Below are 15,121 nucleotides of genomic sequence, written 5' to 3' on the forward strand. Positions count from 1 at the left end.
TCACAATCACGTGACTCTCACTTTTTAAATTTGCTGGTGGAGCCCCCATTGGCCACATTTTTAAACATTGGGCACCCGGCTGTGACAGCTTGCGGCTTCAAACTGCGCATGCGAGAACAGCGCTGCATATCATGAATGGTCAAGCAGTCTTCTGGGACCTGTCACATATCCCAGAAGACTGCAGGGGGGGATGGAGGGAGGAGAACTCTCTCGCTTAAGTGGTCAGAGCACAAGTGGGATCAGGTACCTGTCAAAAATCGTACCCGCTCACCCTCCCCGGTCGTCTATCAGTTCTTGTATTCTGCTCTGCTCCTTTACCCTGGTCCGCCTCCTCTTCTTCACTTCCACTCCCTGTTTTAAGTTTAGTCAAAATGACCCCTCAATACCACTTCACCTGTATGACAACAGAATTGGAGACAAAAGCTGTAGTTGGTCCCAGCAGTGTGTGACTTCAGCAAGGACAGGCAGATCTTTCTGTGTAAAGCAATTCCAAAGTCCTTTGGGTGTGAGCACCAGTACATGCTGCTATATCAGGTAACCGGAGTCTGTTAGCCATGCATTGCCTATAAGGAGGAGATGTGATCTATATATACACTGCTCAAAAAAATTAAAGGAACACATTTTAATCAGAGTATAGCATCAGGTAAATTAGACTCCTGGGATATTGATCTGGTCCGTTAAGTGGCAGAGGGGGGTTGTTAATCTGTTTCAGCTGCTTTTGGTGTTAATGAAATGCTCAATAGGTTCACTAGATGGGCACTAGATGGGACAACCTCCAAAACAGGAATGGTTTTACAGGTGGAGGCAACTGACATTTTTTTTTCCCTACTCATCTTTTTGACTATTTTGCATTTGGCTAGGGTCATGGTCACGACTGGTAACAACCTGGACCGTATAGAGGTTGCACAGGCAGTCCAACTCCTCCAGCATGGCACATCAATATGTACATTGCCAGAAGGTTTGCTGGGTCTCCCAGCGGAGTCTCAAGAACACAGAGGAGATTCCAGGAAACAGGCAGTTACCCTAGAGCTGGACAGGGCCAAAGAAAGTCCTTAACCCATCAGCAGGACTGGTATCTGCTCCTTTGTGCAAGGAGAAACATGATGAACACTGCCAGAGCCCTACAAAATTACCTCCAGCAGGCCACTGGTGAGAATATCTCTGACCCAGCAATCAGAAACTGACTTCATGAGGGTGGCCTGAGGGCCAAACGTCCTCCAGTAGGCCCTGTGATCACTGCCTGGCACTGTGGAGCTTGATTGGCATTTGTCATTGAACACCAGAATTGGCAGGTCCGCCACTGGCGCCCTGTGTTTTTCACAGATGAGAGCAGGATTACCCTGGGACCATGTGACAGATGTGAAAGGGTCTGGAGAAGCTGTGGAGAAAGTTATGCTGCTTGTAACATTGTTCAGCATGATCAGGTGGATGGTGGGTCAGTGATGGTCTAGGGAGGCATATCTATTGAGGGACACGCAGGCCTCTACAGGGAAGACAATGGCACCCCGACTGCCATTAGGTATCGGGATGAAATCCATGGACCCATTGTCAGAGTCTACACTGGTGCAGTGGGTCCTAGGTTCCTCCCAGTGCACGAACATGCCTGGCCTCATGTGGCGAGAGTATGCAGCCAGTTCCTGGAGGATGAAGGAATTGATACCATTAAATAGCCCCCACGCTTGCCTGACCTAAATCCAATAGAAAACCTCTGGGACATTATGTTTCGTCCATCTGCCACCACCAGGTTCCACCTCAGGCTGTTCTCAAGTTCAGTGATGCCCTGGACCAGACCTGGGAGGCAATACCCCAGGACACCATCCTCATTGGGAACAAGCCCCAACATTGTCAGGCATGCATACAAGCATGTGGGGGCCATACAAACTACTGAGTGCCATTTTGAGTTGCTGCAATGAAATTTCAGAAAAATAGATGAGCCTGCTGCATAATTTTTTCACTTTGATTTTTGGGGTGTGCTTTGAGTTTAGCCCTCTGTAGGTTGAAAATTTTCATTTCCATCAAACAATGTGGCATCCTTTCATTCCTAACACATTACCCAGTCTATATCAGTATAGATATCCAGCATGATATGTTTCCCCATTGAGATCTGATGCATTTTCAAAGTGTTCCTTTCATTTTTTTAAATGTGTATTTTACATTGCAAGTGCCACCATTTCCTTAATTATTGGACATTGCTCAGAAGAGTCCCTTTAACACAGTAAGATGTCAGGCAGGGGAAGGAATTGTCAGTTTGTAGTGGAATCATCCAATTTGAAGAATATAGATGGATATATAGATGGATAGATAGATAGATAGATAGGATACTGATGATGTTTTGCATAAATATGGCTCCTGCACAGCCCATCTCTTCTTTATGGATGAATTGTAGGTTGTAGTGGGTGTAAACTACTGGCACAACACACTGATCCCAGGAAAACACTGTAAAAACCCATAAGGTTAGTAGGCAAGGTAAGCGGCCCCTATTGTCATAATATAAATGGGGGAAATCGCATATTAAAAATAAAAATATGAAAAATCTAGCCAAATATTGAGGACTGTATAATTACAATAATTGGTATTTTAAAACAACAGTTTTATTGTTCTGGTTAAAATCGCTATGAATTTAAACCGACTTTAGGATCTCCCATCCCACATCTATGCCCACCATTCGGTGTGTTCCACTGAGAGTGCAGGTCAGGCTAGGAGTCTGCCCTGACTCTATATTAAAATTGCTATATGTATAGTAGTGTTTTTTCTTTTTTTTTCAACAGTTGAAACCTTATTACTCGTTAGCATTCCATAGAAAATATACCTCATAGTTGCTAGGGTGCCTTTACATGGGCGTTCGCAAATCTGCATGTGTTTAACATTCACCAAAAGCTTTCCTGAGACTTTCAATTCCACAATGGCCATAGTTTGATAGTAAAAGTTACAGTCAGCCTCCTGCTTACATGCACTCCATTTTAATGGCTCTTCTGCTGTGTCCCATTACTTTTCTGTCTGGCTTAGACTAATGACATCTGCATTTCCCCACCTCAACCCAAGGATTTTGCTAATCTTAAGAGACTTGTAGCCCCACATCCATAACTGATCCCAACTTCCCCTGGAGATAATACCCCTAGAGCCCTGTGAGCAAGGTGCAGCATGGTGTGGTGGGCAGTTAACACATAGAGTCCAAGTTTGGCAGTAATAATATATTGTAGAAAAGTCAAACACAATACAATTAGGCCCAATGGGTAGGCAGGACTGTCCAGAGCCACTTATGAACAGTAACAATGGTCTGTAGACTTGAAAGATGCCGACAGAGTCTGCCGCAAGGAGTGGAATGCAGCCTGGCCAGTCCACACCCAAAAGGGAGGCATCTTGAAGCAAGGTAGATGTAGTCCCAGCACTGTCCCTACTCCTCCAAAAACCTCTCCCTACCTTCTAGCACTGTCCCTGCCAGACAGGGAACCTGTCCTTACACTAGCCACTTGCACAAAGCTTGTTAAACCAGGGAGCCAGAGTCTAAAATAGACTCTGCCTGACCCAAGATGGCCACTGAAGTCACATGGGGCACCAGTGTCTAAGTGACCTTGTGACTGCAGGAAGTCACTCATGACTTCTACTGCTTTAGTCGAGTGCCACCTGCAGTGGGGAAAACGGACTGCACTGGCTTACATGCACTTGCATTTTTTTTTCTTTCCTTCCTCCCTCTGAGTCCTTATGTGCACTTATATTTTTTATTTCTGACTCCTCACACTACAACCCAAGGAATGTGCCCAATTTAGAGAGACCTGTGATCTCATACCTACTGCTGATCCCAACTATTCCTGGGGATGACACCCCCAGAGCCCCGTACGGATGACAGCTGTGCCTCCTTATGTGCACTTTTTTCCTTTCTGTGCTTCTGCCATTCAGTAAATTGGCATGTTTTTGCTAGTGATATTCTTGCTAAGCTGCTGTTTATTCTAGAATGACATCAAGGTTTAGTAGTACACGTTGAATGTTTATCTAGGCATTCTTTAGCTGGTTAACTTTTTTTATTTCAATATAGTGTTTTTGTTTTTTTTAAACCATTTGCGCAGAGCAGGTAAGTACAACATGTTTTTGTTTTAAAAAACAAAAACAAAAAACAAACCTTTTATTACCACTTTATTCTATTGTTTGCTGCATTTGCTTGCCTAAGTAACATGCATGTCAAGGCTTGCAGTTAGGAAATGGAACTGTGTATTCTGTTATTTCCATTTTTTGTCATTTGTGCTGTTGTGTTATATAATCTGAGCTGACGTGTCACCATTTTCCTTCAGTGTTGAACTGTGTTTTGCTGCCTTTCATTGTTCATGTGTCCTTGTGTTGTGGAAGTGAAAAGTCTTTTCCTTCTCTGTCCTTTCTTTGCTTCTTTAATTTCATATGCTCTGTTGGTTCCAGAGAAGCGGCTCGGGAGTGTCGCAAAAAGAAGAAAGAATATGTCAAGTGTCTTGAAAATCGAGTGGCTGTGCTTGAAAACCAAAACAAGACTCTGATTGAGGAGCTGAAGGCACTTAAAGATCTATATTGTCATAAAGCTGAATAATTTTTTGGCTTTGGACTTTCTTAGAGGCATGACATTGAGCATTTTGCAATCTGGATCGAAAAAATGGACTGTAAGCCCAAGATGGACTCTATGTTGATTTGGGTATCTTAAAGAGTCAGGAGTGTTTCTTACTGGTGTCAATCATCTTCTTATTTTATTCTTTTTTTTTTTTTTTTAATTGCTTTTATCAGTACAGTTGTATGCACATGTTTGTTGGTATTTCTGGATTTTGCCTTCTACAGGGCAGCTGCAAAGGCCTCACGTCTCTAGAAAAAACTCTACATTAGAAGCTTGGAGAGTCGCGCTGCTGAGCTGGAATCCGAAAACTAAATATTGCAAGAAATGTTATACCTCCTCAGAAAGATGTCTTCTTGCAGCAGAGATTAAAGCAGTTTAACTATGTATAAACCCACAGACCAGGAATCCTCATTTTGCCACCATTACACTCTTAACATTCCTAAAGCATTCTGCTGTGTTGCCACTAATAGCATTATTAACATATAAATTTTATAGTAAAACCTAAACCATCAAAAAAAAAACAAAAACAAAGAAAGAATAAAACCTGTATGTATATATTGTGTTAATATATTGTTTAGATAGGTAGTTTCTACACACACTCTAGTTTTGCTACATCATGTGACACAAATTGTGACATAAACAGTAATATATTTTTTTAGAGATTGTAATTTCACAGCGTACCACAGGAACAAATGTCTGTACAATACAATGATTGAAATTTACATGTATGACTATTTGATTTCCCATGATTTGACAGATGATATTCTTCTTTTTTTTTTTTTTAAAGTTTATTTGGCGAGCCAGGTCTTGTGTTCCTGCTCTCAAAGCAGGGGATATATCTTATGCATGTGTCTAAAACAAGACTTCACAACTCCAGTCCTCAAGGGTTTAAACTATCACAGAGACATAAAGAGCCCGCGCAGATATAATACTGTTGCCTCATGCACACGGAACTGTTTTTGACTTCTGGTGTTTTTTTTTTTCTGCAGCCAGTAAACTCCTCAGCATTTTATCCTATGTATGTGTCCATGCACACATAGGCTTTTATTACCGTTTTTTGGCAGGGGCATTTTCCGGCTGGGAAAAAAATCCCAAAACTAGTGGGCTTGGGTTGTTCAGCTGTAAAGACTCACTAACTCCTAAGCTCTAACTCTGAAAAACTCTAAAAAATGCTGAAAAACGTGGCTATTCTGTGTTTATGAACATTTTTGAGCTATAAGCTTTTGTGGGAGTATAGTTTTGCTAAAATTAAAAAAAAAAAAAAAAAAAAAGAAAGCTAAAAACCCAGAAAAACGCTGCTGTGAAAACACTGCAAAACTCATTCTACAGCCTTCTACAGTGAACGCTACTGGCCTTTTTATAACGTCCAACGTGCATGAGGTCTAATAATAAAGGTTTATATACAGTATACACCTTTTAATATCTGTATATACTGCCAGTAGATCTGTTAATTTTTCACTTCCATTAACAAGCCAAGCTGTCCACCAAAGAAGTTTTGTTACGGGTTTGGAACAAATCATATGACACTGCCGGGAGTGCTTATAATAATCAGCTTTTATTCATATGGCTTAAATAGGACCTTCACCTTATGTTGCCCTCAGTGTTGGGGTAGTTACTCAAAAAATGTAACTAGTTACTTCTGTAAATTGTAATGAGATTACTTTACTAGTTACTGCATTTGAAAAGTAACTTCACTACTTATTACTTTACTTTCCTCTTTCTTAATTGACCGTGTAGAAGAAGATACATGACACTCTTTCTGCATAGAGTTTATTGTATAAACACAGGCTTTGGGAAACATGAGAACAAAACCTGAAAAAAACAGAATAAAACATAAAGTGCAACAAAAAGTCAAAAACTTCATCCCTCTCTATTCTTCGAAATAACCATTGTATCGCACGGCTTGGGTAACGCAGGAAAGCGCGTTCCTATAGCCTAGTAAAGTGGTGAAGTTACCTCCTATAGCCTAGTAAAGTAGTGTAGTTACCAATATTAGTATTGTAACTAATTACGTTACTTCGTTACCAAAAAAGTAATGTAGTTACTGTAATCCGTTACTTTGTAACTAGTTACCCCCAGCACTGGTTGCCCTGCCTTCTTCCCACTCATGCGTCTCTTGGCTATTCAAGAATTCCTGTTTTCACTCCCAGTCCCCTACACGTGTGTAGATATGCTATAGGGCTTCAGATCCTGAGCGAGCCTTGGAGCATAGCTGCACATGCACTGGTTTCCTTGACCATCTGCTTTCTGAAACTTTTCCAATGTGCATATGTGCCAAGATGCTCTGCTAGGACCTTCTGAAGCTCAGGCAAAGCCCTTAGGTGCATATGCACATGTGCTGTAATAGTATTGCTGGGGCAAGGGTTGAGCCATCTGAGACAGACTGACTTTCCACTTTAACTATCTGACCTCACACACTTTACATCCAGAAGTTGGAGTTGGTGTGTGTATGACTGGCGATACACATTTCAAAATTTGTTTCATTCTGCCCGTGGGCTAAATAAAAGGAATCCATCATTTTGAAGAACAATGTCTAGAGATCCGAGGATGTAACCCACCACATCCCAAATAATTAGGTCATTTTTGTAGGAATGTAAAAAAGGGATATTAGTGCCTTTTTAAAAATCCCTTTTTTACATTCCTACAAAAAGGAATCTATAGTTTTCCCCATCCCCGCTTAGCAGTGTGGATAAAGAAATGTAATCTGATAGATACTGTATTCAGCACCCTGCTTCAGTGAAAACCTAAAAGCAATTTACCTTCTCCCCTAAACGCCATTCTAACCCAAACCCTGTCAAACCAAGAAGCTTCAACCAGCTTTTGATCACATGCAGGATAAATGAATTCGAGCAACCTACTACTTACAATTTGGTTTGTAAATTGATAGAAACGGTAAGTGGTATTTTATGTTGATCCATCTGGTCCTTTGATTGAATCAAAAGTGGTTGAAAGTATGAATTTACCAACCTAAATTGTAACCTTCAACCTAACCCCTAATCCTAATTTTTAATTCTTAAGTAAAATTTTACAATATCTTTATTATAACATTGACTATTACCAAAGATGTGTTTTGCCATGCCAAAATATAAAAAACAGCTGAAGGTTTGGTATCAACCTGCAACAGACAGATAAATTCTAGCTAAAAATTCCTTGCTGAGAAGTCTGACAATTTCAATTGGTTTAACAAATTTGTATACTGTATATTGGTAACCCATGCACAAAAAAGTGTCTTATGGCTTCCTGATCATTATGAGTCCTGAAATAAGATGAATGGGGTTGATTTAACAAGGGAATAGAGGCTTTGGAAAGTGTTTGTTTTACCAAATTAATTTTAACTTGGCTTAGTAAGTAAGGTGAAGCTGTATTCACTTTCACATGTATAGCCAGCCATAGATTGATCAAATCTGGGTCAGTTCAGCAGGGACCAGCTGAGATTTGATCCATTTTAGGGCAGGCTGGTTGTACTGAAGTCAATCCAGTACACCCAGCCTGTCAGATTTTTTGCATGTGATTACAGCTGGCAACTTTAGCTTCCAGTAAGTGATCATTGTGTTCTTCCAGCAGGGTAGGCTCCCCACTGGCAGAACACAACAGTGCTGCGGGAGGGATTCCCCATCAACACTGATTGTGTTGATGGGGGAATCCAGCGATTTTTTTTTTTTTTTTTTTTTTTTTTTTTTTTTTTTCTTTCCTGCAAGTACATCTATGGCCTGTTTTTAAGGAATTGTTGAAGCTAACACAGCTTCACAGTATTTACTAAGCCAGGTGACCATTTTGTTACTCCTGTAGTAAATCACCCTGATGTTTTTACTTGTGTGTTTGCCCCTTTTGGACTGGAGATTTACAGGCCTGTTCACAAATAGAAATGTACATGCTATCCTGGTATGCATGTTTTCTCTTTTCAAGTTTTATATTAATGGTGTTTCCGTCTGTTTATTACACATTTTTATGTGATGTCCTCCCATTCCATTATGCTTTGAGTATTAAAAAAAAAAAAAACATACTTTTAGCACTAGTTATTTTTTCTAGAATCTGTAGAGTGAAAATTCATGCCTGGTGATTGTTTCAGTGCTATTATGCATTCTATAGTTATCATGTGCTATTTCAGTATACGGCCCGTTCACACTTGTAATGTGTAATGGCTTTAGTGCATGAAAATGCCTTCCAATTAGAAAACTAATCTACTACTCTGCAGTCAACTCGTATTGATGTGCTGAAGATTGGTGAGGTTTTGGAAAAAGAAAAAAAAAAGTAATATTTTTACATGTTTATCCTCCTCCCATCCGTGCTACAGCCTATATACGGCTGCAGCGCGGACCCACATTTTCGGGAGGCCGTTTTTAAACGGCCTCCCAGAAACAGTCTCCCCGTGCGCTCCCGCGAGCGCGCATCGGGGAAAATCTGTGTCGGCCATGTCCCTTGGACACAGCCGATCAAAGATCGTGGTGAATGGCCAATCACAGCGGCCATTCACCACGTGATCGGACTGTCCAATGAGAGATGATCTCATATGTAAACATATGAGATCATCTCTCATCGCCAGCGCTCCTTCCTCACACGGAGACTGCAGTGTGAGGAAGGAGGGAGAACTGCCCAGTGCCGGGGACACAGAAAAAAGTAATCAGGGCACTGATCACCAGTGCCCTGATTACACAAGGTACACCAAACACACCATCAATGCCCACAGTGCCCGCCATCAGTGCACACAATCAGTGCCCATAGTGCTCCCAGTCAGTGCCCATCAGTTCCTGCTCATCTAGGCACTGATGAGCACTGACTGGCAGAACTATGGGCACTGAGTGTGGGCACTGATGGTGCCGCCCATCAGTGCTCATCAGTGCCGCCCATCAGTGCTCATCAGTGCCACCCGCCAGTGCCCATCAGTGCCGCCCGTCAGTGCCCGTCAGTGCCACCTCTCAGTGCCCAGCAGTGCCACCTCTCAGTGCCGCCTATCAGTGCCCAGCAGTGCCGCCTATCAGTGCTCATCAGTGCCGCCTATCAGTGCTCATCAGTGCGGCATATTAGTACCTCCTCATCAGTGCCCATAAGTGCCACCTCATCAGTTCCCATAAGTGCCACCTCATCAGTGCCCATCAGTGCAGCCTATCAGTGCCCATCAGTGCAGCCTCATCAGCGCACATCAGTGAAGGAGAAAAATGTATTTATTTTCAAAATTTACTCGCAGAAAATAAGAAAAACTTTTTTTTTTTTTCAAAATTTTCTGTCTTTTTTTTTTTTTGTAAAAAATAAAAAACCCAGAGATGATTAAATACCACCAAAAGAAAGCTCTATTTGTGTGAAAAAAATGATAAAAATTTCATATGGGTACAGTGTAGCATGACCGCGCAATTGTCATTCAAAGTGTGAGAGCGCTGAAAGCTAAAACATTTTTCTGGATGGGAAGGGGGTTTAAGTGCACAGAAGGCAAGTAGTTATGCACACTGTGCGGGACTGTTAAAATAAATGGTAAATTTGTATATCACACAGTTATGTGTGGTTGAAATTCTCATCTTATCTCTATTTAAAGATCATATCGCTTATAAAAAAAAGTGCTTATAGACACAAAAAGGAGCAAGTGTTAACCAAGTGCTTTACTATATACACACAGAAGTGTGAAAGGGCCCTCAAACTGACCAGGGACAATTTAAATTATTAACAAAAACTTCTAAGAAAACCCCCCCCCCAAAAAACCCAAACAGATGAGATCATTTGGTCTAATTCTGAAAAATTCCACTGATTTTAATAGGAGTGTGTGTGTGTTTGTTCATTTGGGTTTCTGAGGTCAGCTACATCATGCCAGGAAAGTGATTGTGATCTGTGCCAGTCGCCATGACTCATTCAAAGGTGTTACCTTCTTTTTATGTTTACATTGGTAAACCCTCTAAAAGTGAGCCTGACCCATCCTAAAAGATAACAGTGCTAAAGCACATATAGCGTATTCTGGTAACTGCTTGTGGTTTAATATATATGTAAAAAAAAAAAAAGATAGTATTTTTTTATTCAACATGCCTGTACTTCAATTTTTTTAGACTTCTTCACATCAGCAGTAGGCACTACCACCCTCTGAAAAGTGGTCTGTGGTGATTTGATTTTCAGAGGGTGGTAGAGCAGCCAATTTCAGAAGTTCAGGAGGTGATCCTGCTGCCTCTTGAATGGGTGTTCTTATTTTTCAATTCCAAGGGAGGAGATTTTTTGTATTGAAATACTGCACAGCAACTGCGAGCTAAGCGTTTGTGGCGCGGCCCCTTTACTTCAATGGGCAACTTTTACAGGCACTGCTACCTGTTAAATCTGATAAGCGGTGTTAATTTGCAGTGGCATGTGGATCACCCCCTAAAGCTATTGTGGGCTTTAGGTAGGTGGTCGGAGTTACAGTAAAAAGGCTAACCAACCACCTATCGTTTACTGTTTCTTTGATGCCTGTGTGAAAGAGGCCTTATCCATTTTTATCAAGACCAAGCCAGAAAAAAGTACCAGTGATGGGTTGGAACAAACCTGACCTGAGACTCGATCAGTTGCAGCAACTTTTTTTTTTTAAGCTACAGTGACCATTAAATACTTATAAATTGTGACTTTACGTTCCAGTGTATAAAACGCGGAAACATGTATAAATGTACAAAAATAAAGAATTTTAATAAATATATACATATATATATATATATAATCAGTCAAGTCCATAAATATTGGGACATCGACACAATTCCAATCTTTTTGGCTCTATACACCACCACAATGGATTTGAAATGAAACAAACAAGGTGTGCTTTAACTGCAGACTTTCAGCTTTAATTTGAGGGTATTTACATTCAAATCAGGTGAACGGTGTAGGAATTACAACAGTTTGTATATGTGCCTCCCACTTTTAAGGGACCAAAAGTAATGGGACAGATTAACAATCGTAAATCAAACTTTCACTTTTTAATACTTGGTTGCAAATAGTTTGCAGTCAATTACAGCCTGAAGTCTGGAATGCATAGACATCACCAGACACTGGGTTTCCTCACTGGTGATGCTCTGCCAGGCCTCTACTGCAACTGCAACAGTTCATTTTCCCTTCAGTTTTGTCTTCAGCAAGTGAAATGCATGCTCAATCGGATTCAGGTCAGGTGATTGACTTGGCCATTCCATAACATTCCACTTCTGTCCCTTAAAAAACTCTTTGGTTGCTTTCGCAGTATGCTTCGGGTCATTGTCCATCTGCACTGTGATGCGCCGTCCAATGGGTTCTGAAGCATTTGGCTGAATATGAGCAGATAATATTGCCCGAAACACTTAAAAATTCCTCTTGCTGCTTTTGTCAGCAGTCACATCATCAATAAAAACAAGAGAACCAGTTCCATTGGCAGCCATACATGCCCACGCCATGACACTACCACCACCATGCTTCACTGATGAGGTGGTATGCTTTGGATCATGAGCAGTTCCTTTCCTTCTCCATACTCTTCTCTTCCCATCACTCTGGTACAAGTTGATCTTGGTCTCATCTGTCCATAGGTTGTTGTTCCAGAACTGTGAAGGCTTTTTTAGATGTTGTTTGGCAAACTCTAATCTGGCCTTCCTGTTTTTGAGGCTCACCAATGGTTTACATCTTGTGGTGAATCCTCTGTATTCACTCTGGTGAAGTCTTCTCTTGATTGTTGACTTTGACACACATACACCTACCTCCTGGAGAGTGTTCTTGATCTGGCCAATTGTTGTGAAGGGTGTTTTCTTCACCAGGGAAATAATTCTTTGGTCATCCACCACAGTTGTTTTCTGTGGTCTTCCGGGTCTTTTTGGTTTTGCTGAGCTCACCGTTGCGTTCTTTCTTTTTAAGGATGTTCCAAACAGTTGATTTGGCCACACCTAATGTTTTTGCTATCTCTCTGATGGGTTTGTTTTGTTTTATCAGCCTAATGATGGCTTGCTTCACTGATAGTGACAGCTCTTTGGATCTCATATTGAGAGTTGACAGCAACAGATTCCAAATGCAAATAGTACACTTGAAATTAACTCTGGACCTTTTATCTGCTCCTTGTAAATGGGATAATGAGGGAATAACACACACCTGGCCATGGGACAGGTGAGCAGCCAATTGTCCCATTACTTTTGGTCCCTTAAAAAGTGTGAGGCACATATACAAACTGTTGTAATTCCTACACCGTTCACCTGATTTGGATGTAAATACCCTCAAATTAAAGCTGAAAGTCTGCAGTTAAAGCACATCTTGTTTGTTTCATTTCAAATCCATTGTGTTGGTGGATAGAGACAAAAAGATTAGAATTGTGTCGATGTCCCAATATTTATGGACCTCACTGTATATACAGTGGGTACGGAAAGTATTCAGACCCCCTTAAATGTATCACTCTTTGTTATATTGTAGCCATTTGCTAAAATCATTTAAGTTCATTCTTCTTCCTCATGAATGTACACATAGCACCCCATACTGACAGAAAAACACAGAATTGTTGACATTGTTGCAGATTTATTAAAAAAGAAAAACTGAAATATCACATGGTCCTAAGTATTCAGACCCTTTGCTGTGGCACTCATATATTTAACTCCGGTGCTTTCCATTTCTTCTGATCATCCTTGAGATGGTTCTACACCTTCATTTGAGTCCAGCTGTGTTTGATTATACTGATTGGACTTGATTAGGAAAGCCACACACCTGTCTATATAAGACCTTCCAGATCACAATGCATGTCAGAGCAAATGAGAATCATGAGGTCAAAGGAACTGCCTGAAGAGCTCAGAGACAGAATTGTGGCAAGGCACAGATCTGGCCAAGGTTACAAAAAGATTTCTGCTGCACTTAAGGTTCCTAAGAGCACAGTGGCCTCCATAATCCTCAAATGGAAGACGTTTGGGATGACCAGAACCCTTCCTAGAGCTGGCCGTCCGGCCAAACTGAGCTATCGGGGGAGAAGAGCCTTGGTGAGAGAGGTAAAGAAGAACCCAAAGATCACTGTGGCTGAGCTCCAGAGATGCAGTCAGGAGATGGGAGAAAGTTGTAGAAAGTCAACCATCACTGCAGCCCTCCACCAGTCTTTATGGCAGAGTGGCCCGACGGAAGCCTCTCCTCAGTGTAAGACACATGAAAGCCCGCATGGAGTTTGCTAAAAAAACACTGAAGGACTCCAAGATGGTGAGAAATAAGATTCTCTGGTGTTTTTCAGCTGCAGGGACAGGACGACTGGTTGCAATCAAGGGAAAGATGAATGCGGCCAAGTACAGGGATATCCTGGACAAAAACCTTCTCCAGAGTGCTCTGGACCTCAGACTGGGCCGAAGGTTTACCTTCCAACAAGACAATGACCCTAAAGCCCCGTACACACGTACCGATGGTCGGCTTACAAATGTTCCTCTTTTCTCCCCGGGATGTCGGTGTCTGCTGAAAAGTGCAAAGACAGCACAAGGACAGCACAAGAATTTTGTCCGCCGACTGCAGAAGTGATGTCATGTAATGGTTAACTTTCCCTGTGTTTTCTATTTTCTGAGCATGCCCAGTCTTGCAAATCTGCGGTCTGTCGGCCGAATTGTGTACTGACAGGCGAACAATCGTCCGTTCTGGTGTCGGCATACAAATATTTTCATGTTTGCACGAAAGACTTTTGTCCGCGGATTGTGCGCAGACATCTGTCGGAGGCACCATACTAACACGCGTACAATCGGCAGATCCTTCGTCCACCGACGTTTGTATGCCGACGATCGGTACGTGTGTACGGGCCTTAAGCACACAGCTAAAATAACGAAGGAGTGGCTTCACAACAACTCCGTGACTGTTCTTGAATGGCCCAGCCAGAGCCCTGACTTAAACCCAATTGAGCATCTCTGGAGAGACCTAAAAATGGCTGTCCACCAACGTTTACCATCCAACCTGACAGAACTGGAGAGGATCTGCAAGGAGGAATGGCAGAGGATCCCCAAATCCAGGTGTGAAAGACTTGTTGCATCTTTCCCAAAAAGACTCCTGGCTGTATTAGATCAAAAGGGGGCTTCTACTAAATACTGAGCAAAGGGTCTGAATACTTAGGACCATGTGATATTTCAGTTTTTCTCTTTTAATAAATCTGCAACAATGTCAACAATTCTGTGTTTTTCTGTCAGTATGGGGTGCTATGTGTACATTCATGAGGAAGAAGAATGAACTTAAATGATTTTAGCAAATGGCTGCAATATAACAAAGTGAAAAATTTAAGGGGGTCTGAATACTTTCCGTACCCACTGTATATATATATATATATATATATATATATATATATATATATATATATACACACATACACACATACACACACACTAGCCTTTCTCAACCTTTTCAACATTGCAGAACCCCGTGAAAAAACTTCCCGGGTCTCAGGGAACCCTTGCTAATAATGACTATATCCACAGCTCACAGCATAGAAGTGTGATGGTTACAGGAAAGAATGTTCTTTACATTTGTGGTCATTGGGAAGAATGCCCCCCTTACAGATGGCTAAAAATATCATCAATGGTTTCTTATCTGAAAGGCAGAAATTACCCATTGCTCACGGAACCCCCAGCAATCTCTGGAGTAACCGTAAGGCCC

At 41.5% G+C, this 15,121-nt stretch overlaps 1 protein-coding gene across 3 annotated transcripts in view; it reads left to right on the forward strand.

Moving 5' to 3' along the window:
* Window positions 1-5,292, forward strand: part of CREM (cAMP responsive element modulator) — a gene marked incomplete at its 5' end in the record, with an annotated part of 38,073 nt that extends 32,781 nt beyond the window's left edge. For all 3 annotated transcript variants that reach the window (XM_082257515.1, XM_082257516.1, XM_082257517.1), the window contains one exon: window positions 4,408-5,292. In XM_082257515.1, coding sequence (XP_082113641.1) covers window positions 4,408-4,552 — 145 coding nt within the window. In that variant the 3' untranslated portion in view covers window positions 4,553-5,292. The remainder of the gene's footprint in view (window positions 1-4,407) is intronic.
* Between the last annotated feature and the right edge of the window lie 9,829 nt (window positions 5,293-15,121).

This window comes from Pelophylax lessonae, assembly GCF_965119305.1.
Source record: "Pelophylax lessonae genome assembly, chromosome: 5".
Taxonomy (NCBI): domain Eukaryota; kingdom Metazoa; phylum Chordata; class Amphibia; order Anura; family Ranidae; genus Pelophylax; species Pelophylax lessonae.